The 26,501-nt window shown below is 34.1% G+C and overlaps 2 protein-coding genes across 2 annotated transcripts; both read left to right on the top strand.

The window, feature by feature from the left end:
- The first annotated feature begins 1,910 nt into the window (after window positions 1–1,910).
- Window positions 1,911–3,883, top strand: LOC135201276 (cuticle protein 18.6-like). Its single transcript, XM_064230149.1, has 4 exons — window positions 1,911–2,008; window positions 2,295–2,372; window positions 3,115–3,255; window positions 3,640–3,883. The coding sequence occupies exons 1-4, from the start codon at window positions 1,997–1,999 to the stop codon at window positions 3,775–3,777; spliced, it is 369 nt and encodes a 122-aa protein (XP_064086219.1). The 5' UTR covers window positions 1,911–1,996; the 3' UTR covers window positions 3,778–3,883.
- Window positions 3,884–12,661: 8,778 nt separating this feature from the next.
- LOC135201397 (larval cuticle protein A2B-like) lies at window positions 12,662–15,342 on the top strand. The gene is made up of 4 exons (XM_064230266.1): window positions 12,662–12,784; window positions 13,168–13,260; window positions 14,076–14,216; window positions 15,075–15,342. The coding sequence occupies exons 1-4, from the start codon at window positions 12,773–12,775 to the stop codon at window positions 15,195–15,197; spliced, it is 369 nt and encodes a 122-aa protein (XP_064086336.1). The 5' UTR covers window positions 12,662–12,772; the 3' UTR covers window positions 15,198–15,342.
- Window positions 15,343–26,501: the final 11,159 nt, after the last annotated feature.

Raw genomic sequence — 26,501 nt, 5'->3', positions numbered from 1 at the left:
TACGTTTGATGATTGGAGGGCGCATGCATGATCAACATACCAATTTCCAGCCCTCTAAGCTCAGCAGTCTTAAAAGATCTGGGGGCGGAAAGAAAAAGTGCGGACGGAGAGACAATAGTTTTCTTTCATAGAAAACTAAAACAAATGCCTTTCGCTTGCTGCATATCTAATTGCAATAACAGAGCGAAAATAATAAATGGCCGGGTATAAGGAACAGAAAGTGTAGCTTCGATACGTAATGTGTAGTATGCATTCACAACATGAAAAGCCCATCAGGGAAAGAATCACACGGGGAACCTTTTTTGAGAAATTGCTTAGATTTTCGTATCCCTAACGCAACTATCATGCGCAAATGATAATATGAGCGCTATTGGAGAATATTCATTGCAACTGAATAACTTGATTTAAAATTTCAAAGAGGCCTGTCTACGAATAGTATAATTACAGATGAATAGATTATAGATTACCGTCCTTAAAGAAATTCACTTAAGTGCACATCAAATGGTTATTGAATGAGAATCCCTCCCGCTATTTACATTCACAGGGGTATGAGCATATACATGCGTATGTAAGGATTCATGATGAGAATATATCTTTTTTTTTTATAAAATCTTGTAAATAATGTGTGTGTGTATATATATATATATATACTATATATATATAATATATATATATATATATATATATATATATATAATTACTGTAGACCAAATTAAAAGGGATTTTTATCTATCTATCTATCTATTCTATCTATCTATCTATCTATCTATCTATCTATCTATCTATCTTCTATCTATATCTATATATATACTATATATCTATCTACCATCATCTATCTAATCTCATATATATCTATATATACTTCCTATCTATCTATCTATTCTATTTCTATATATCTATATATATATATATATATATATATATATATATATAATATATATATATATCTTATATGCACGCGTGCACAAAGGTAAAAATCATGTTAATTTAGTTTACAGTAATTACATACGCACACGCACACACATAAAATTTTTTTCGTGTAACTTTAACGCGTGCTTGATATATATATATATATATATATATAATATTATATATAATATTATAATATATATATATATATATATATATAGTATAGATGTGTTGTGTGTGTGTGTGTGTGTGTATACGGGTGTATGTACAAACACTTTATGACTGTAAAAGTATATTTCATTTTCATTATTTGTTGGACACTTTTACTCTGACTATTATGAACTCAATTAACTCCAATCTAATTAAAATTGGGAAAATATTCTTTTCATTTCAAGTAGCCGGTGGCCTTTCCGCGGATCCCCAAATTCCAGTCTGCAACGCTGCTGATCTCCATAGTTAGGAAGAGGAAGCGATTTCTCCTGAAACAGATGGGCTTCCAAATGATAGGAATTCTTTCAATATATCTCGGTCGTTCCACCGGTTGATCACATATAACCCATCTTCAGCATTCGCGAGCAAAATACCGACGTTCCGGTCACTTAGCAACTGACGAAAGCGACGAGATTGATTTGACGAGTATACAAAGATATAATTTAAAAAAGATAAAATAAAAAAAAAAACTTCGACAATCATGGTGGTGGTTTTACAGAGAGGGGGGGGGGGGGGGGGGGGGGGGGGGGGGGAGAGGTGTGTGTGTGTGTGATGTGTGTACGTGGTGTAGAGCACCTTCATCAGAACCAATTTCCCCTTTCCCTCTTCAGATAAGAAAGAAAATAGAAGTAAGAGGAAGCGAGAGAATAAAAAATATCATGTCACGGTAATGAATAGGAAAGGGGGTCTGGGGGCGAGTGATGATCTCTCATTATTTTCTTCCTCTCTTTTCTTTCTGCTGATAAATGGGTGCACGAGAATGTGTCTGTGTGTGTATATAAGGTATCTGGCACAAGCAGCGAGCACATCACTTCTTCGGGTGCTCTCACTCCAACCGCACTTCTACGGCATAATCCATCCAATCAATCACCAAAGGATGCTCTTCAAGGTATTCCCATTTTTATAGTTTCCCCACGAAATCTGCTTCAGTGCGAGTGTTCTGGAGATACCAATAACGCAGTGGAGAATTTTACATACCGAACTATTCATCTGGAGCAGACTTCGACGAAGTGTGATTGTGTTACCTGATAAATATTAGAAACTCAAAGATATATCCAAGTGATTGTCTCCAAACGAAGAGTTTCATATTCATCTTGCGTTGCTGTCGAAAACATTCAAATTTCCGCTTCTCCATTTCGATTCTTACATTTCATTTCTTCTCGACATTCCAACAGGTGACTTTGCTGACCTTCTTGGGATTGGTGCTTGCCTTCCCCGAAGACAGTTATGGGCCTCAAGCTAAGGATTATCAGGTGACAAACTTACCTTTTCTCCTTATATTTACATGCATTCACACACACACAAACAAGCACACAACTATATAATATATATATATATAATATATATATATATATATATATATATATATATATATATATATCAAATATAATGCATGTGTGTACACCACACACGGCACACACACACACACACACATATATATATATATATATATATATATATATATATAATATATATATATTGAAATGTAAATAGATTCTGCAGAAAACTTTCTGCTACACCAAATTCATACAGATAACCCATTAAATATATTCCGGTATAAAAAAGGGTTAATATTTAATTTTGGAAAAATATGACATTCATATTGTTTATCGAAGTAGAGATGCTTCTTTAGAATATAATGTCCTTAAAAAAAAAAAAAAGAGAGTTTAAGACTGAAGCTAAAAAAGCAAAATAAATCAATCTATGGATTACCATTTAGAGGCAATATTCACATCACTGTAAAAATCAACTACATCAGATACATTCACTATCATATCAGCCTCCCAATGAAATTATAAAAGAAGATACTACATTTTAAAAATATTGTATAAGTTCATTCAAATATGCTAATGGAGTTAAAAGACATGAAACCTACATTTAGAAATTTTGTAACTAGCAGCTTCCATGATGATCTCATTTATTAGAGAAAGCTATAGTCTCGTTCATGGATATAGGGTTTTCACTCAATGTTATCAACTAATGTTATTCCCACAGAGTCAACCGATGCCTTACAACTTCGCCTACGGAGTGAAAGACGAATACGCTGGTGCTAACTACGGACACAACGAGGACTCGGATGGAAAAGCAGTCAAGGGCTCTTACACCGTTCAGCTTCCCGATGGCCGCATTCAAACGGTAAAAAGCGTAAATAACCATCAGCTGCCACTCAAAGAGAGAAAGAGTTCTTTTTTAATGCGCGGTGGTAATCACAAGTAAAGACCCCGATCTACTGTATATAAGAAACCGAGCTAGAGTCCCCTTGCCATAGTCTGGTAGATGATGCAAGACAAAAAGCTATTATATCAATAAAACGAAAGAAGCGTAAAGATAGGAAGAATTACCAGCGTAAAAATTTAATTCCAAATCCAGTTCCATGAATGCCAGCAAATGAAAGCCAACTATTCATGCATTTCAAAGTTCCCACTGTCAACATTGTTATTATTATTATTGCCATTATCAGTATTATCAATACTATTCTTATTATCATTATCATTACTACTTTTGTTATTCTTATCACAGGTTGAATACATCGCTGACCACTTCAACGGGTTCCAAGCGAAGGTCAGTTACCAAGGAGAAGCTCAGTATCCACATGAGTATGGACCTGCAATCACCTTCAAGCCCCAAACGTACAAGGCTCCGAACACATACAATTAGTCGACAGAAGATGACTGACATTGTTAACAAATTTTGTTAATACTATTCGCAAAGCTAGTCAAAGGATATATAGTGTTATTATGTTGAATAAAATTGCATTAAGAAATCTACATTTTTCTACGATCTACGCATACTCCTGATATTTACCTATTAATTATTATACACACAAGTAGCCTTAATATTGTTTATACATATATGTATATATACATATAAACAAAAATATACATGTAATTTATTATATGTATATGTCTGAGTGATTTGTGAAACACCACCTTTACGATTATTACATGGCTATTCAAATGTCTCTAATAGCCTTTACAAAACAACGACGTAAAAATATGACTTAAAATACACTCCCACCGCATACAGCATTTATTGTAATAAATGAATGAGTCTGGCATAAGCCAGCTTCCCTTTTAATAAGGAAAAATAACTTCAACGCAGATGCTACAACAACCTCTATCGTCAGATACGAACACACGTAAACAGAATGATCAACCATGTTAAATCAATCAATAAGTATCACCCTCTGATTCCCTTAGCATCATCAATTGATTCAATTACTTATTTGGCGACGCTTCCCTCCTCTTTTCAAAGAGAGAGAGAGAGAGAGAGAGAGAGAATATAAAGATGAAATGTTCCAAAACCCAATTATAAGTGTATTCACACAAGAGCGGCTGGAAAAAGCGGCAGTTCACGTGGTAATTAAAAGCTGTTAAAAAGATTACGCAATGGATCGCTTATGATGAATTGCCTTTTGCAGATTAATTTCAAAAACTCATTATCATATCTCTAATGAGGGTTATATCCATTACGGCTACACAACATGATAGCATAGGACCCTTTTGATTTCATTATGACAGAAATTTATGAGTCTGCAGGTATCATTTTACCGTATCGAGTCTCCACCGAGAGACATAACATAACGCAGTCCCTCCCTCCCTCTCTCTCTCTCTCTCTCTCTCTCATAACGCAACTCCTCTCTCTCTCCTCTCTCTCTCTCACACAAACATATATATATATATGTGTGTATATATAGCTATACTAACGGAATCTCGAACATTTGGAACATATTGAATATATATAAATATTATAATATATATATATATATATATATATATATATATATATATATGTATATAAGATATATATATATAACATATATATATACATATGTTATATATATATACATATATATATATATTATATATATATATAATATGTATGTATGTTATGTATGAGTACTTCATCCAATTTCACCGCATTTATCAAATACCACATATATTTACTGTCAGCAAAAAGTCAATCAACTATGATAACAGTGTTATGAGTTGTCCCTTTGTGAGATCTGGATTCCGAGGTCCAGCACCCCACAACTTCGTCTTTATCTTATGTCTCCGTTTCAAAATTTCCTTTTCCCTTCGATCACTACTCATCCTTATTACTAACCCCATTATCAACTATTATCTCTGAAGGATTTCGTTGTATCTCCCTCTTCATGTGAAAATTCTCCTCGTGTTCCTTTCATTCGCTTAAAACGTTTTCTATCGTGACTACTGCATTTTCATGATGTCTTTAAAACGCCCATAAATATTTAAAAACGAAACCATTGAAGCAATCAGGAGGGAAGAAAAAACCCCAAAATGTATTTCCACACCAAACAAGCATCAGAGGGTCCCAATTACACGAATCGTACCGCAACACTTCATGGACTCTTCCGCCCAAGTAAGGCTCTAAAAATGAAAAGGAAAATGAAAAGAAAAAAAAAACCGGAGCGAGAAAAAGACATCTACATCCAGGATGAATGAAATTCTGGAACGGGAAAAAATTATGCAAATAGCAGATACTAGTAAAGTTTTGTTACTAATTGGAACTCGTTTCGTCAAAAGAGTGGGGAATTTTCTTTTTAAGTGGAGGCTGGAACAGAGAGAGAGAAGAGAGAGAGAGAGAGAGAGAGAGAGAGAGAGAGAGAGAGAGAGAGACGATAATTAGGTTGAGAGGGAGACAGGGGTGGAGGATAAGTAGACACGTGAATTGGAATGTCAGTATTAACATTTCCAGGTTTCCCCAACTGACAAACTTTTCTAACTGGAAAGGATTATTCTCGGGATATTGGAAAAGATTAAAAATTTGCTCATCAGAAGTCGACATTCAATACTGACAAGTTTTTTTTAATTTGTTTTCTTGTTAACGATACAGGTGCGTGCGTTACCTCTTCGTGTGTGGGTATGCAAGATAGCAAATACAAATGTACTCATATTTGTGCAAACTTTGAATTATAAAAGATATTGATCATCGTCAATAACTAAATACTATAATACATCAACCACTCAGTATGGGGCAACTTCTGCATTGCGCAAAATACTGAAATATATCATCTCAACCTAGTAAGCTTAGACTGATTAGGATGGTAATGAATCTTCTGCCATATGCTACGGAGTTGTTATACTACGAAACGTATTAAGCAATAGCTTAATTTTACTATTACATAATGATTATAACCAACAAGAATGCACTAAAATTCCAAATATGCCGGAAATCAATTTCAACAAATGGTTAATTGCTTCACGCAAAAATAATTACTACCGATTTCCATTAATCAGACATAACAAAACGTTATTATCACAAAAGGTTCCTTTTTGACGGAAAATGAAAACTAGGGAGAATGTTAGAGGAATATTACCCAACAAAAAGAGACAATTATATAGTGTAGAAAGGAGAAAAGTCAGAAAAGTCGCCAACTTTCGAGGGGAAAAACTTATCAAATTAGAGAGTAACCCTAACAACGTCCAGCTAAGAGTCACTTCGCGTAACGACGGCGTTGCGTTATTGATTGCTTGCTCCGCACCCAGTCACCCCGTCCCTTCCTCCCACCCCACCGCTACTCATACACACCAGAAGCCTAGAGCTCGCTTTTCCGCACCCCACTTCCCCTTGAAACAATGAGTCAAGGGAACATCTTCGCGGAGTGACGAGCAGGATCTTTTCCCCCTCACTGGGATGAGTAAATAAGGGATTGAGAAACTGAACAAACACTCTACGGTATTTCGTGCTAAAGAAGAAATGAACCAACTTCTCACGTGTGGACAGATAGAAGGAATGCACACACATTCAGAGTGAAGCCATTCATCTTATGAATGGCTTCACCCCCCTGGGATGAGGATTATATACCTCGTCGATGTCCTGTCGTTTTGATGGTATATAATCTAAAAGCGCAATGACCACTCACGTCTCTTTACTCTTTCCACCATAGCTGAGACCCACAAAAGTCATCCAGCAACTAGGTACATAGTTCACTATGTGGGTCAACAGATGAACACTGGATTTTTAAAGAACGCGCCTATCTGTCGCTCCTCGTCCTAGAATCGAACTCAGGTCGCCCAAGTTGAAGCTAAGAGGCGGTATCACCAAGCTTCGAGGCCGGACACACACACACACACACAGAGAGAGAGAGAGAGAGAGAGAGAGAGAGAGAGAGAGAGAGAGAGAGAGAGAGAGAGATTCATGAATAATATAACTTTAAGGGATCAATAAATTCAATGACCTGATTTGTCAAAATTTGTTTGATTAACTCGATTATTCTTGAGTGCAACAAGTATTTGGCACAAAATACTGAGAAACATCGAATATTTACACATAAGCATGCATTCAAAATCACATTTAATATGCCATATTTATTCTACTTTTCTGGAGCTCTTGATATATCCATGTTACACAAACATAACAACAACAACAACAATATTACTTCGATACCATGCGTTTTCTTTTAAGAAATCTCGAAGAATTTGAATGAAGCAAAATCGTGAAAATTCATCATCCACCATATTCATAGATTTCTGTCGTAATGTTTTGTATCAAGAGCAAGAAAAAAGTCGCGCTTATTCATGATCTTCATAGTCCACAGTATCACATGTCATTACAAAATCGATCAAACGTTCAAAGGGCATCTTCATTCTTCAAGTTTATTTTGGTAAATCTCGGAAAAATGCCGAAATATTGGACCGCCTATTAAACAATGTTTTAAAGTATTCTCTCGGACACAATTTCCCCAAGACTATTCCCAAGAAATACAAATACGCTGATCCTAAAATCAGGACCTCTTCAATAAAAGATTTCTTCTACAATACATTTAGATCGAGTGCCACAACCACAGGAATTCAGGGAAGCCAAGCGCTTCAAACGATGCTTTGTCATTCTAAAATATTCACGAACACAGTAGATGTTAATACTATACTGCTAAATAAAACATTTTCATGTAATTGGTATAACGAACTACTTAATTAAGAATGCATCCGTCTGATTTGGGCGGAATCTCACTCTCGCCCGATGAAGTAGCTTTTACTGGAAGTGAAACCCTGTAAATGATGCTGTCCACGTGTTTCAACAGTAGCCGACATGCACACACACACACACACACACACAAACTAATTTTCAAGCCTACGCAAGCTTGAAAATCGTTATCGATGCGGATACACATTTTATTTACAGGGCATAAAAAAATCAATAAATTTTAAAAAATCATTCATGTAATGTAAAGCTACATTTATACAGTCCACATACACGCACAGACGATTCATATGTCAGTTTCGTTAAAATCTCAAAATAAGCACAAAAATGAAAAGAAATAATTTGAAAAAAAAAAAAACTTAACAATGGAAAATATCAACGAAATTCAGTGTAACCTCTTCCATAATAAATTGGGAAGTAATTGTTGTTTGTTTACTGACTAATGCCAATCTATGGAAATCAATAAATCAATCATTCATTTTCATCTTACTATTCATCGCTGATTTTTTTTTCTCCTTTCCGTCATTAAGTCGAGTGGAAACTTATGAAGTTAATGCCTTTTTTGACTCAGGCATCATGAACGTGAGAGGATGTCTTTTTATAACACCAATTTTGAAATTTGTCCAAATCAGAGCAGCAATTCTTGCACTCAATAACAACGAAAACCTCATTTCTCGGAGACTCTTCATGACCTCCGATACCGACATGAAGCGAAGTTTCCGTACGGACAGCATATTCGTAATACAAGTTCGTAATACTTGTTATTAACATTGTTGCAAACTTGTTGCCGGTTCATGTTTCATTAAAGTGTACCAGCAACGCATCAGCAAAGAAAGAAGTTTATTTTACTTTGAAACATATCTGACACGTGGAAACATAAAAAACATGCAGTACCGGAAATATGGTTATATACTCTAGTATATAGATGATGTGATGCATATTGCATATATGAGAGCTAATAATAAAAAAGTATATACGAACGCTGAACTTTACTTAGATATAACGCTAATAGCACACACAAACTCTGTGACCCATTTTCATCCAAGGTATGTATCTAAGTATGTATGTATGTATTGTCACAAACGTCATATTCTGGCGTTTGTTTTACTTTCTTTTAAACGTCATATTCTGGCGTTTGTTTTACTTTCTTTTCCCTCCCTCTAATAATTTAGAAGTTTGAAAGCAACATAATTTCGGAAAACACTTAAGAGTTGTGGGAAATATGAAAGTAAAGTTGTTTTGGAAAACACGTACTTTTTGCCCATATCATAAAGTAGTCCCCAAAGGCCCGTTACATGTCAATTATATAATTTTAGGAATAATAGTAGGGACTGCCAAGAAGGTCATTTTAGTATTTCCCTTCCCGACTTAATGCAGAACCCAAGCGGACTAACCCTTTTCACTCCCTTTAGAAGAATACCCGGGGTCATTAACGGTCAATCGTACTGCTAATACGATAATCTATGCTTAAAAAATCGCAGTGGATGCACATGACTTCGTTATATAAACGAATACCACATTTATTCGGGCATTATCGAGGCACAAAAAAAAAAGGTGATAAGGTGAAAGCTCTTGGTTTGACTTTCTGGATATCATCTTCCTGTGGTATTCGCTGATATAATGATAATCTATATATATAAAAGGCAATTTCTGTCTGTTTATTTGGTCGCTATGCACGCCAAGAATACGAAAGCTAGGGCTTCCAAATTTTTACCATAAACTCCCCTCCCCCCAAGGAAGGTTTTAGTCAAAATCCGAAATTCGAGGGCTGTTTCTAAGGGGATTCATAAACACTCATTTTCATACCCCCTCATTTTTTACAACTTTCGGATTTGACAGCTAGGGCTACCAAATTTTTACCATAGACTCCCCTCACCCCAAGGAAGGTTTTAAACAAAATCCAAAAATCGAGGGCCGTTTCTAAGGGGGTCATGGCCCCTCTTTTTCATAACCCCTCATTTTTTACAAGTTTCAGAGTTGACATCTACGTAGAAGTGTTTCTATAGGTACAAACAAGCTCGCCACAATATGAGGGCCATAAGGCGCCCTCAGTAGTAAAGGGGGGAAAACACCCAGGGAATGGGGCCCAAGGGTTTCTCACAATATAAGGGGGGAGGAGGCATATGCCTTTTCGCCTTAACGACCAGGGGGGAAGGGGGTCTTAGCCTACCTGCCCTGACCTTGATTGAAAGGATGGCGCAGCCCCCCTTTGGGAATTAGAAACCAAAGGGTCAAACATGGGCATAGTGTATTGAAATTTGGTACCATGAGTGAACATAAATGACTGCAAACGCATTTAACACATATATATATATATATATATATATATATATATATATAATATATCTATACATATATATACACATATATATATATACAAGTGTATATATATATATATATATATATATATATATATATATATATATATATATATATATAGTCAGGTAACTGACGTTTATGTCAAACTTGTACTGGAATACCCTTCTGATCGTGGTTTGATATTTATCACGTTCATATGCGTTTTGAAATCATTTTTTATAACCTCGATTTTCAATTAACATTTACAGTATTGCAATTTAAAAGGTGCTAATTCTAAAATAGCACTTTAACTCATAATCTTGGTTTAAGTGAAAGGGAAAAAAGAGGACTAGCTGTTTCTCAAGCTACCACTGATCCTCTTAATAAATATCTCGAAAGCCCTTACTCTTCAGATCACCTCTATCTTGCAAAGTAGTCACATTTACTGAATAATAATAATAACCATCCCTTCCAATGCCTTTTTCAGGCCATTCTTACAGTCTTTCCCAGGTATTCTATATCATCCTCTAAAGCCTCTAAATTGGACAATATTTTCACCAACCTACGGTCCATGATCTTTTTCCCACCTAGTCAAACCAACTCAAAAGCACTCTGTTCCACCAGTTTTTCTATCCATCTCATTATTTCTCACCCCTTTCGTTTAATTATATATGCTTCCCATGTGAAAACAATTCATCAATTTCAAATTTCGTTTATGACTTTTATTTTATACTACAACTCTGAACTTAAGTCTAATTTCTCTTCCCTTACTTTTCGCACCACTCCATTCAGAAAGATATTTAACACCCATGGACATACAACAGCCCTTGTCCCAGACACACTTTTACACCAATCCAGTCTCTCTCCTGCCTACACAGTCTAACACAAAATTTACCTCCAAATTAAAGGATTAAACTCCTCTCAAAAACTTATTCTCTATGCCATACATCTTCCATACCCTTCACATTTGGTCAACGCATGCCATGTACAACATTTTCCTCGACTTTCATACTTCTCGCATAACTGTTCCATAATAAGCAACTGATTTACGCACTATCTAAGTTTTAAAATGATTCATCCAAACCATTACTTCCCAGCCTTTCCCCCCATCCAAACATAACTCGCATTCCCTGGTCTCCAAAGACATATACAATCACCACTCTTCTGCAACATCTCGTTTGTGATTCCATCATTCACCAATTTTCAATCTTTCAGCCCAATGATTCCGCCACCTCCAAAGGTGAAAAGATTTATGTTTGTATGTATGTGTTATATATATCTAATATATATATATATATATATATAGATATATATATATATATATATATATTGTATATATTCTAAATATGTATATATATATATATAATATAATATATATATATATAACGCCTATAAACCTATCATATGCATGTGTATATATAAAAAACATATATACATATATATAATATATAAAATTCCTGATGAAATAAATGATTACGAATCTTACCAAATAATAACAGAGTATCTTACTCCGGAAATTCTAATTGCCTTAATGTCCAAAATATGATTATTTACGTAGTTCAGTTTTTTACACAGTAAGATTGATCTTACGTTACCTGCACAATCCTTTATTAGTTTCCTACCTCACGTTTGAGTAGATTCAATACTATGCTCAAAAAGGAACTTCTAATCACTTATATGATATCCAAAAATGCTCTTTAAATTCAAGAAGTATTACCTCAAAGATGCCAAATAACTCACTTCTTATTTTACAATAAACCAATTCTACCAATTACCTTACAAAACAAATTAGATGCGTTGTCATTATTATTTCTGCAAAATCTTTATAAGGGGATAACTACATACCGCGGGGTAATGAGCACTACAACATATTTATAAGACTTCCTATGAAAAAATCCAGCGTTTGCCCCGTTATAAATAAATATAACATTAAACCAATGTGAAATATATTAAAGATAACCATTTAATATCAATATCACAATACTTCCGTGCAGTTTTGTACGACACTGAAATCAATACAATTCATAATTATATGAGAACCTAACCACTGGAGAGTAAAAGCATTGCTAGCGTATCAGAGCAATGCATTGCATGGCAGGAGAGAGAGAGAGAGAGAGAGAGAGAGAGAGAGAGAGAGAATGTCATGCATCAATAAGGAAGTAAAACCTTTAAGAATGCGGAAATGCCAAAACACCATTTTTAAGTGCGTCATAAAGCCAAGAGTTTCCTTCTCATTAGAGAAAGGTGTAGTGTACAGGAGAAAAGAGACGAGGGAGGAGGGAGGAAGCAGGGGGTGGTGGGGCTGTTTGTGGTTCCCGAAAGTGCTATATATACAGCTGGTTAGCTCATCAAAGGCACCATTTGTTCATCAGGAGCATCTGAACACAGGCAGCTCAAGGCACGAACAACAATGGCTTCTAAGGTCTGTCTACTACTAATCAGCTGTGTTATAAGAAAAATTCCCCATATATATCATGTCAAAAACACTTCAGAATAACGTAAGCTAATGAAAACTTGAAGATCTGTAGACACAGCGAAAGTGAAGAAACATAATACACATATACACATACATACATACATACTCTACATACATACATACATACCATATCTATATATATATATTATATCTATATATATATATATATATATATATATAATATATATATATACAGCAACCATGGTGAAAGCCACTAATGAGCACGTGACGTAAAGATGAAAAAAAAAAATGAAATACGAATTCCATAGTGATGTCTGACTCAAAATCTTATTAACCAATAACCAAAGCCCCTTTTTCTTCCTATGTAGGTTGCAATCGTTAGTTTGGTTTTGGTGGGAGTGGCGTTCGGCTTGCCCTCGGACCCCTACGGACCCCCACCCAAGCATCAACCATCATACAAGGTAACGATGAAAGATGAGAGCAAATGCTGCCGCACAATTTGTAATGAACATCTTTTAAAATCCGGCCATTTTTCCTCTCAGGACGGAGCTCAATTATTTGGGTGGTGTTGAGAAAGCGCCCGCTCCGTTCTCGTCTCTGTGAGAACAAACTTATTCTCATATTGTGTGTGTGTGTTGTGTGTGTGTGTGTGTGTGTGGTGTGTGTGTGCAAGATGGTTAAAAAATTTTCCACAGAGTTCGTTTCCAACCAAATTGAATCTTCTCACAGATGCCACCACACACAGATGTCGGCTTTTTTCCTTAATTAAGTTAGAAGCAAAGCTTGTTCCATGAAAATCTTTCCACAACAGGTAAAATATAAATTTTCTGATAACACACGCGTATTACAGAGAAGAAATATACATAGCAATCATTTCTAACGTGGGTAAACAACTTGTTTACGTAACAAGCATTGTAACATGCAAGGTAATCACCAATTTCCTTTATTTTATCAGCAATAACAAGACACCAAAATAATATGATTCTTGTGCTTCTCCGTATAACTTTGCAGTTCAAACTCAGCAACGGCAATCCATCATTAGTGTATCCAAAATAATTCTGATATTCTTTCATTACTAACGATATATATACTGCTCGATTATTTAAACTCACAAAAAATCTTAGGAACTAAACCTTCATATCATGCTCTCAATAGTTTCATAGAGAGAGAGAAGAGAGAGAGAGAGAGAGAGAGAGAGAGAGAGAGAGAGAGAGAGAGTCACTTTCAGTTAATTTTGGTTTTATATGAAAAAAGGACTTTTTCTTGGTCTTGCCAGGCAGCACCCATGCCGTACAATTTTGCCTACGGCGTCAAGGATCAGTATGCCGGCGCAGATTACGGCCACAGCGAAGACTCTGACGGAAACACCGTCAAAGGGTCGTACACTATCCAACTTCCTGACGGTCGCCGGCAGACGGTAAGATACGAATAAACTTGGGATTATTTGCGCATTCCTTATACAACTAAAGCATTTATTTATATATATATATATATATATATATATATAAGATATATTATATATATATATATTATATATTATATATATATATATATATTATATATATATAAAAAAGTAAGATATTTAAAAAAAGTCAACAATCATTTATTGTAAACAAGAGTTTGGTGAGGAGATAATACAAGAATTGTTGGTGTTACAATCATCATCATCTACCAGTAAATCAAGGATTGTAACCAACTTTCAGAACTAATTACCTGAAAGATATAGAGATATATATATATAATATATATATATATATATATATATATTATATATATATATATATAATTACGATATTAAAAAATCAACAATCATTTTTTGTAAAAAAGATTTTGGCTGAGGAGATAATAGTACATGAATTGGTTGGTGTACAATCATCATCATCTACCCGTAAATCAGGGATTGTAACCAACTTTCCTAACTAATTACCTGATATAATATATATATGATATATATATATATTATATATATATATATATATATATATATATATATATATATATACATATAATTACGATATTAAAAAATCAACAATCATTTTTTGTAAAAAAAGATTTTGGCTCAGGAGATAATAATACAAGAATTGGTTGGTGTTACAATCATCATCATCTACCAGTAAATCAGGGATTGTACCCAACTTTCCCGACTCATTAGCTGAAAAATGATGTGGCAGTGATTGCCGTCACCATTTTGTCTTGAGCCATCCCTCTTATTGTAATAAAGTTAATGCAAATTATTATTATTATTATTATTATTATTATTATTATTATTTTACAGGTGAATTATATAGCCGACCACTACAACGGGTTCCAAGCTCAGGTCAAATACGACGGAGAGGCGCAGTACCCCCATGAGTATGGACCCCCCATCACCTTCAAGCCCAAGGGATACCACCGTTAACCAATTTTAACACTGAACCTACTCGCTGCTTTCTCGCAACAGGACAAAGGATATCCAAGCTAGTCATATTATGTTATCGATGTTATGTTACAGTTGCAATGAATATAAAATCAGAAAAAAAACAATAAACGCAGGAAAGAGAGGATGATTTGTTTTACTATCCTTACCACTGCAGTGGGTACAGTTTTTATCCTTTTTAGATTTTGAGATGTTGGATACCATTCCTGATCCCTATTAACAATTTTAATTAGATTTATTCTAACACTTTCGCTTTCATGTGTGGTTCATGATAATTCCATTTCAAACAGTTAACCTTTCCTTATATATGTACTTCGAGAGCATCCAAGAACAATAACTAGTCTCTCTGTATTTTTGGATAACAACGACGGCAAAGACACAGCAGATGCTGCCTCAATGCGTCAGTTTAATGAATGAATAATGAATGGATGAATGATGAAAGAGATATCTGGCATCGCATCAGAATACATGAATAAAACCGAGATGAAAGTACCAGGAATGATTTCCCGGAACAGGAAGTCACAATGGTCAAGGCGGTCTAATTTTTTCTTATATAAATACGCAAACTTGTATACAACACGAATACATATGTCCACAACAAGTATACAAAGACCTTTGTGAAAAAAGTTATGATACATAGGCGTATGTTAACAGTGACCTACATACATGTATAATATATATATATATATAGATATATATATATATATAATATATATATATATATATATATATATATATATATATATATATACAGATGGATAGATATACAAATGTATATTTGACAGAGTGCATGTACGCGCTTTTGCGTGTGAATGCAGAACATACAAAATCATACTCTTTCTCCAAAGGTATATAATCTCACTTATGCAAACACTGAGCGCAAACACTTTCAACAACCATCGAACGCGAAACACTTATCTCTGTCTGGTGTAAGTTCTGTGAAATAAATAAACTAAGGCGAGACAAATATGAAGATGAGATCGAATCCAAAATGGTTTTCGCAGAGGAAAATCAAAGGTTAGGCATTGCAGATAAGGTTGCGACGGCAATTTCGCGAAAATCTTCAGGCGTAAGTTTTGCTTTCGAAGGTTCCATTTGCATTATTCAAAATTTGCATCAGTTAACAAAATCATGCAAGCATCGTTTCATAAGGGAAAAATAAAAGCCATTTACTTGACGGAAATGTCAGGAAATAAAATAAGCAACGATAATACCGTCCCCCCCCACACACAAAAAAAACAGTAGTTATGTAATACTGAAATAACCAATAAATGTTCATTGAAATACAATTATATACAAAGTTTTTGCAAGACAACACAAAATTAATTCGGCAAAATCAATCACCATCTAATAAAACACGATTTCCACCAGCTTGCGATACAGTACATTTCCAGCTTTCCCATACATAAAATTTTATGACCAGTTCTAAAAAAGCAACAGAGAACGGAAATTTATATTAAACACTGAAATCGTTAGTAATATCAAGACCAGCCTACCGGCGAAAATACCCTTTAAGCAAGGTAGTAAAAGCAAGGATACGAAAGATGTAACAACATTAGTTCGCCATTGATTCTTTGCGTTCTTTGGGCTGCAAGAATTCCTCTAAATAACAAGGAGCCTTGGATTTTCTATTTACAGCATGCAGAAGTCATATAAATTCCATCCATCTCTGCCATAAATGTTTTTTTTTTTTTTTTATTTTTTTTTTTTGCAGTCAGGCTACATTATATTTCTAAGGAGATCATTCTTTTCTTTAAAACTGCTGTCTGGAATAGCGAGGAAGAAAAACACTTTCTATTTTCCTAATTTTTAATCACGAATTATAGACCAACCTTGTACAAAGGAACCTAGTTAAAATTAATGCTCTCTCTCTCTCTCTCTCTCTCTCTCTCTCTCGTACATACATACATACATACATACATACATACATATACATATATATATATATATATATATATATATATATATATATATATGTATATGTATGTATGTATGTATGTATGTACGAGAGAGAGAGAGAGAGAGAGAGAGAGAGAGAGAGAGAGAGAGAGAGAGAGAGAGAGAGAGAGAGAGAGAGAGCATTAATTTTTTAACTAGGTTCCTTTGTACAAGGTTGGTCTATAATTCGTGAATTAAAAATTAGGAGAATAGAAAGTGTTTTTCTTCCTCGCTATTCCAGACAGCAGTTTTTAAAGAAAAGAATGATCTCCTTAGAATATAATGTAGCCTGACTGCAAAAAAAAAAAAAAAACAAAAAAAAAAAAAAAACATTTATGGCAGAGATGGATGGAATTTATATGACTTCTGCATGTTGTAAATAGAAAATCCAAGGCTACCTTGTTATTTAGAGGAATATATATATATATTATAATAATATATATATATATATATATGATTATATATATATTATAGAAGTATATATAAGAAAGTCCAAGCTATTTCATCATTAATTAGCGTTAGCGAATACTGTTTGTAATTACGTAGTTTCCTTTGCTTCGGGCGTAGACACAGCCGGGAATTTCAAACTCCAAGATGCTTAATCCAATTAATGTTTGGCAAACTCATACAGCTGCTACGACAGTTTGCCAGTCTTGGTGTTCTCACTGTTTTACTGGGACTGTGGACAGTTAGGTATTTGATTTAAATTACGGTTTCTCACTGGCTGACAGTCCTGGTCGGTGAACCATTGACACTCTCTCTCTCTCTCTCTCTCTCTCTCTCTCTCTCTCTCTCTCTCTCTCTCTCTCTCTCTCTCTCTGCGTGTGTAAGTGTAGTGTTAGCATAGAATACCACGGGGCATATGAAGGAAACTTTTGAGAAAGCTTTTCAGTTATTTCCAAATTACTAAAAAAAATATGTGTTGCGTCAAAGGTAACAAAATCTCAGAGAATGGTTTTTTTGAACGGAAACTGCAATGGTTTCAATTATTATAATTACTCGGCTGAATCTCGTTTCCTCCTTCAAAGGCTGTATTAAAGGCTGTGTTACATTTAATATCGATTTCCATATCAAAGAGGAATGATTGGAATAATACATTAAGGGCTTACAAAGCACCAAAACAGGAATATACAACTTACTGATATATACTTGCAACGATTTACCAGGAAGAGTATTCTCTCGTCACTGCAACTCTCACTAATACCAGTCTAATCGGAGCCACACGCGAACATCTATTGCAACATCAACTTCTGCAATAACACAGCAAACCCATTAAACAGGAGGAGGAGACCTAGCATCCAATAACAGACCCAATTTATGCAGATGCATGTCCAAAGTTCAGCACAAGCAAACACACACACACACACACATAAAACATGCCGACAGTTCACAAACAAAACCTGCTTCGGTCACTTCTGTGTGAATTAAGAATCTGAAAAGGTGTCGCCATTAATTTACTGCCCACTTATTGGATATCAATATGAAGACGACTATCAATAATATAAATAAAAAATAAGCTTGGTTATTGCATATCTGGCAGCGTTAAAGCACCGGTAATTCCAGTCCAGCAGATGAAGACGTCATACCAGGAATCACTTCTGGTATGTAAATGTACTGGAATCCACACCTTCTGAATTCTCTTTATGAAATATTATAACTTCCAAATTAAAAGTTTAAAATTCATTGCCTTTTACATTATTGTCTCCAAGCGGTACCGACATCGAATTATTCTTAAGTCACAGACGCATGAAAATCGCTCTAATTTAAGATGCTTGAAGAGACGCAAACACTTCCTGATTAACATTAATCATGGTTTGGAGAACATGAGAAAGAAATGTCATTCGATGATTTTTGCTGGAATGAAGATTTAAATTTTTTCCTCGTTTTTTCTCAAATCTCGGGCCCTCCTCGAAGACATAGGTGGTCCTTCGCAATTTTTATAACCGGATCAGTGTCGCATTGTGCTATGGGTTTTTGAGTATTTGAAATTGTCCTAGTAATCAAGTTTCATCTCAGGAAAAAAAGAGCCACATACCTCATCGCCAAACACAGTTCAATATTGTGGATTGTTCATCAAAACTTGAACAGTTCATCCTCAACAAGGGTACTCTAGCAACGAAAGGTGACCAAGTGCATTCCTAATCAATATATATATATATAATAATATATATATATATATATATATATATATATATATATATATGATCACTTTAGCAGGCAATTCATTTATCATTTATCACACATATCCACAGGTGAAAAATAAGAGTCAGGGTGTAGGTCCTGACCGGTTCTGACTTAATTTCCAAGCCATTGACGGAATAAAGCCAAAACCAGTCAGGACCTACACCCTGCTTCATATTTTTTCACCTGTGGATAAGTATATATATATATATATATATATATATATATATATGCATATAATGTTTCATCTACTGGTCATGTATGGTATATATATATATATATATATATATATATATATATATATATATATATATATATATATATATACATACAAATATATATATATGCATATAAAATAAAAAAGCAACTACTGAGCCATCTCTTTTGCAGATTATAGGGGGAGAGAGAGAGAGAGAGAGAGAGAGAGAGAGAGAGAGAGAGAGAGAGAGAGAGAAGAGAGCCTAAGCTGAGCTTGAGCTGCAGCAGGCGAAGGGCAGCCGTCCTGCAGACCCAAGAAGGCCCATAGTAAATTGGCTTCTTTCAATCATCAGTCACACGATGCGGAACTCCAATAAACCCAAGTCCCTTCACTTGACAAGCCCCGTCCACTTGGTGGAAATTGGATTTCGGTCTTATAGATATTCTCTCTCTCTCTCTCTCTCTCTCTCTCTCTCTCTCTCTCTCTCTCTCTCTGTTATGTATGGAAATATCTCAGAACACAGTCTGAAGCACAAATTTATCAAGTCACCCTCGAGAGAAATATTCTCTTTGCATCCAAGGACACTAATGCAAACACATACACATTCATGCATACATATGTATATATACTTGTATATATTTATGTTTATACATATATATATATACAAATATATATATGGACACACATACACACAACATATATAAATAAATATAAATATATATATATATAATATATATATATATATATATATATATATATAATGTTAAGCCCTTCTTCTTTGCTTACCTGGAAACTGCAATAGGCAACTTAAAGCTCAGTGAAGAAGAATCTGTCCATTCATCTCTCTCTCAGTGTGGAAGAGTTTAATAAAAAAGCTAGACAAAACCATTAGGACACTGTAAACGAACATTAAAACCTATTCCTAGAGATAAGTGAGCACACGATGTCTCCTCGGATGGAAGTCTTTGAGACATCCTAATCCTTGTAACTCCTTGTATCTCTCTCTCTCTCTCTCTCTCTCTCTCATCCCTCTCTCTCTCTTAAGATAGACCCTGGGCTAAAAACCAGAATTTATTCAGCAATTTTAACATCATCCTGATTGACTAAAAAAGAGTAAAGGAAACGGGTTATGAAACCTTAGTTCAAATAAAATAAAAAATGGAATTAAAATAGAATATATATATGTGCGTGTCTGTTTGCTTAAGTATATATTTATATACATATATGCTTATATAAACATTATATAATAAATATATAAAGTTCACTGATAAGCCATATACATAAATGAGAAAATAATGTGAGTGTATCTATAAATTACATTATGACAAAAGAGGGGCACCAAAATAAAATAAAAATTCCCATGTTTCATGGAAGACTTGAGTAAGTCCGACCTCTTCCTCTTCCCTAACCTGCTACCTCGTCTCTCTCTCGTAGTAGCCATTCCTTTGCTTGGTGAGACGCTTACCCGGCCGGTAAGTCACACAATAATCAACAAAGATATCACAAGTTTTAACATACGACTAGAATTTTGAGGAAATATCTAGAGTGTTCGTTGAACTATTCAGGTATAAGATTTAGTGTGAAAATAGTAGGATAAAGCGTCTTCCTAAGTTAGTTTATTTTTTCAAGTGTAACTTACTTATAATCAGAAACAAGATGGCAGTAAGTTCCAACTGCGGGAACACAAAAGGTGGCCGTAATTTGGCGTGTTCTAGGCAGAATTTCGCCGCAATACGATGAATGTAGCAGGAAGGGGAACTGGCATTTCTCATCTATGCGGAAAGCAGCAACAGCGTCCTCCTAACCAAAAAGAAAAGATACAAAAAGCATTCATAGATATATTAGAAGGATATAATCCTTCAAACTGGAACAAATCTAATGAAAACATCTTGAAAATAATTGAAGAAGTTCCAAATAAAATCCAAGTGGTCAAGAGACTCTATAAAGAAAATATACATAAAACCAACATATCGACAAAGAAAATGAATAAGGTGAATCTTGTGAATATACTAATTGAGCATTAGGAAAAAGAATGCCAAAAGCATGCAAACTGTGTAAGGTTTGGTATAGCATAGTCAAATCCACAAAACCTAATCAGAAAATGTGCTGCATGCAACATTCCGACCCATCCACAGTGTGCTGAGGTAATACAAGATTTGAGAAAAGATACAAGAATTTTTTGTTTCAACATGTCTATCATGGATAAGACAATGTTATTAAATCAAGATTGAATGTACAAATAGTTGAGGATGAAGAAGAAGAGAAGGAGAAGAAGAAGAAGAAAAAAGAAGAAGAGGAAAACGGAAGAGAAGTAAACAAAAATGAAATGACAGAAAAAAATAAGGAAAAACAAAGAACAAGATAAAAGTATGGATGCAGAGATACTCATTGATACTACATATGAGGCAATAAAGCAGCATACCTACGAAGAAATAAATTACGATATGACAACAGAAAAGCAAATCCCGAAGAGGCTCTACCCAGATCTATACAATGACGGGAAAGAGGAAAAATAGACAAGAAAGACAAAATCTGCAACCTTTTGAAAAGAGGGAATTGCAGATTTGGAGAAAGATGTTACTACAATCATCCTAAGATATGTCAAAACTATGAAATATATGGTAAATGTGCATACTTAGATGGATATGGGGATGATTGCAGAGATCTGCATCCAAAAATATGTAAAAACCTAAAAGAAGGAAAAGGATGTAAGTTCGACAAAAAATGCAATATATGCACCCTGTAGCCATGATCATAATCAAATAAATAACCAACCAAGTAATAAAATCCAAAAATAAGAAAGAAACTAATAAAGAGAGAAATCAAGAATATCAGGTAAAAGAGAAAAGCAAACCACCAATGAGATATGCAGAGGTGTCAGCAAAGAATTTCAAAGCATCAGCTCCGAAATTCTACTCAAGAGATAATAACTGTATTTATTATGCAAGAGGATATTGCAGAAACGGAGAAAATTGCAGATTCAGACACAAAATGAATAATTATGATGAAGGAAGATCAAATATTATGGAAAAGTTGGATTTTTTAATGTCAGAATTTTCTGGAAATGAAAAAAAGAACAACATACCCGAGAAACAGAAAAGACATGGGAAAATCCTTATTACTATCAGTATTAAATGAAGGAGAAACACGCAAACCATCATAGTGATGAATGTGCAGGGTTTAGTTACGAGTAAACTCAAAAAGAAAAATAGAGTACTTAGAAGAATAACCCAAAATGAAAAGAAAAATAGATATAATGAATATAAGTGAAACCTGGTATTCCCAAGAGACTGGGAATGATGATCAAATAAAAGGGTTCCAAACTTATAGATCAGATAGAAAAAATAGGAATCAAGGGGGAACCGCAATATATGGGAAAGACAAAAAACAAGGAAAAATATATGAGAAATATAGTAACTCAGAATGTGAACTAATAGCGGTAGAATTTGAATCGAAAAATTGATGAACATAGTAATATATAGACCTCCTAATACTAAAGAGTTGACTTAATAATTGAAAAAATTGGATGATATATGTAGAAATCACAAGGACTGGACTATTCTCCTATCTGGAGACTTCAACTTTCTTTCGTAGAATGGAAAGAACGAATAGGAGATTGTGGTTGTACTTATACATATAAAAAAGAGAGTAATAGTAGTGCAGAAGATAAGAGGCAATTTGAAAAGCTATTAGATATGCTACTAGAATACAACATTCAACAAATAAATCACCTGCCAACAAGAAAGGAAGGAAATACTTAGACCTAGTATTTGTGAACGAGATGAATTATGTTAAAGAAATAATAGTTTATAATGCGAGTATTTCAGACCATAATGTCATAGAATTAACAGTTCATTCCAAAGCAAGTGAAAATAGAGATAAGCAAGAAATGAAAAAGTGGGAAGGATATGGAAAATACAACTTCTACAGTAAAAATATAAAATGGTCAGAAATTAATGAAGAATTAAACAAAGATTGGGATAACATTTTCGTAAGTGATGACATAAGGGTAAATACGGAGATATTATATAAAATATTGGAGATAATAGTGGAAAAATATATACCGAAGAAGAAAAGTAAACATCATTCATGCATACCAAGAGACAGAAGAATCTTGTTCCAGAAAATCAGAAAGTGGAAAAAAGGTCTTGCAAAGAAAAAATGCATGGAAAGTTATAGAACTAAAAAGTAAGATAGAAAATGCAGAAAAAAAGATTATACAATCAAAAGAAAATGAAAAACGGGACTTGGAAGAAAAAACCCTATTAAATATCAAGCAAAACCCCAAACTATTATACACATATGCGAAGAAAATGAATAAAAGAAGAATAGAAATAGGCCCTCTGAGAATTGAAGGGAGATTAACGAATGAAAAAAAGGAAATTTGCAACATACTGGCAGAACGATATAAGAGAGAATTCACCCCTAGAATAGATAATGAAGATAATGATATAGAAGTAAGGGATGAAAATAGTGAATATTTAGCTGACATAGATATTAATGAAGCTGATATTGTGCAGGCTATTAATGAAATTAAAAATGGAGCTGCTGCAGGGCCGATGGAATTCCTGCTATTTTGTTAAAGAAAGTAGTTCATTCTATCGCAAAGCCACTTGCAATATTATTAAGACAAAGTGTAGATACAGGCAAGATATATGATGAGCACAAATTAGCGTATATTACCCCTACTTGTTTCAAAAGTGGGATCAAGACTAGAGGCAAGTAATTATAGGCCTGTGAGTCTAACATCACATATAATGAAAAGTGTATGAAAGGTAATGAAGAAACATATTATGAAACATTTAATAAAAAATATTTGTTTAATAAAGGACAACATGGTTTCGTACCCGGAAAACAAAAAGTACACAAACCCAACTGTTAGTCCACCGTGAAAACATATTCAAAAATATGAAAAGCGGAAATGAAACAGATGTGGTTTATTTAGACTTTGCAAAAGCTTTTTGATAAAGTAGACCATAATATATTAGCGAAGAAAATTAGAAAACACAATACGTGGTGGAATATCGTGGATAAAGTATGGAAGATGGTTAAAAGAATTTTTACACAACAGAAAACAGATAGTTATTGCAAACGACGAGAAATCGGATGAAGCCAAGGTAATATCCGGTGTGCCGCAAGGTACGGTGTTAGCTGCAATACTGTTTTGTTATTATGATTGAAGACATAGACAATAATGTTAAGGATTCGGTAGTGAGTAGTTTCGCAGATGACACAAGAATAAGTAGAGAAATTACTTGTGATGAAGATAGGAACGCTCTACAAAGAGACCTTAACAAAGTATATGATTGGGCAGAGTAAATAGGATGGTATTTAACTCTGATAAATTTGAATCAATAAATTATGGAGACAGAGAAAGAAAGCTATATGCATATAAGGGACCTAATAATGAGACCATCACAAATAAGGAAGCAGTTAAAGACCTTGGTGTGATGATGAATAGGAACATGTTATGCAATGATCAAATAGCAACTCTGTTGGCAAAATGTAAACAAAGAAAAATGGGAATGTTGTTACGGCACTTCAAAACAAGAAAAGCTGAACACATGATTATGCTTTATAAAACATATGTTCGTAGTCCACTTGAATATTGCAATATGATATGGTACCCACACTATCAAAAGGATATTGCACAAATAGAGAGTGTACAAAGGTCCTTTACAGCTAGAATAGAAGAAGTTAAGGACCTAGACTACTGAGAAAGACTACAATTCTTAAAATTATATAGTCTGGAAAGGAGAAGAGAAACGCTACATGATAATTCAGGCATGGAAACAGATAGAAGGAATAGCAGAAAATATCATGGAACTAAAAAATATCACAAAAGAGCAAGCAGAGGTAGATTAATAGTGCCCAAAAAATATACCAGGAAAAATAAGGAAAGCACACAGGACATTAATCCACTACGCACCAGCATCGATAATGCAGCGTCTATTCAATGCGTTGCCAGCTCATCTGAGGAATATATCAGGAGTGAGCGTAGATGTGTTTAAGAATAAGCTCGACAAATATCTAAACTGCATCCCAGACCATCCAAGATTGGAAGATGCAAAATATACCGGAAGATGTACTAGCAACTCTCTGGTAGACATTAGAGGTGCCTCACATGAGGGACCTGGGGCAACCCGAACAAGATGTAAGGTCTGTAAGGTAAGGTCTCTCTCTCTCTCTCTCTCTCTCTCTCTCTCTCCAATTACGAGTGCATCTGATGAACTACGACAGCAAGTAAAATTTCACACTATCCCAAACCGCTTCCAAGCCAGATTCAAAAGAGCCAATGCATAAGAAATAATGACATGTTTATGAAGTAATTTTTCTGGAATTTTGCAACAGCCTTCAGAGCAATGAAGCGGGTAAAACGCAATATACAAAAAAAAAAAAAAAAAAAAAACTTCCAGAAGTGCCTGGGATATGCTATGAATCTGGGCAGTCTGAGTACGTGTAAAGGCATACATACATATTTCTTGCATACACAAACACATTGGGGCTCACATATATTCATATATATACACACATGTATGTATACATGCCGCATAATATATATATATATATGATATATATATATATATATTTATGTATATATTTGTATACATAATTTATATTCAATTATATATATGTACATATGATAGATATATAATATATATATAATATTTATATATTTGTATGCATAATTCATATTTGATTATATAGGTACATGTACATGTATGTTTTTCACACGGATTTTTCGCCCTGAAGTCAAAGGAGACTCAGAAGATTACAGATATATATATATATATATATATATATATATATATATATATATATATATATATATATATATATATATATATATATATGTATATATATATATATATATATATATATATATATATATATATATATATATATATATATATATATATATATCTATATATATATTATCGACATATATACGTCTGTACTATAATTCT

The sequence above is a fragment of the Macrobrachium nipponense genome, chromosome 28, assembly GCF_015104395.2.
Source record: "Macrobrachium nipponense isolate FS-2020 chromosome 28, ASM1510439v2, whole genome shotgun sequence".
Taxonomy (NCBI): domain Eukaryota; kingdom Metazoa; phylum Arthropoda; class Malacostraca; order Decapoda; family Palaemonidae; genus Macrobrachium; species Macrobrachium nipponense.
The sequence above is the reverse complement of the archived record's forward strand: the minus strand, read 5'-3'. Positions and strand labels throughout refer to the sequence as shown.

Coding starts and splice junctions, on each gene's coding strand:
- LOC135201276 (XM_064230149.1), top strand. Junction 2,373..3,114: donor CTCAAGCTAAGGATTATCAG/GTGACAAACTTA, acceptor TTATTCCCACAG/AGTCAACCGATGCCTTACAA. Junction 3,256..3,639: donor CCGATGGCCGCATTCAAACG/GTAAAAAGCGTA, acceptor TTCTTATCACAG/GTTGAATACATCGCTGACCA.
- LOC135201397 (XM_064230266.1), top strand. Junction 13,261..14,075: donor AGCATCAACCATCATACAAG/GTAACGATGAAA, acceptor TGGTCTTGCCAG/GCAGCACCCATGCCGTACAA. Junction 14,217..15,074: donor CTGACGGTCGCCGGCAGACG/GTAAGATACGAA, acceptor ATTATTTTACAG/GTGAATTATATAGCCGACCA.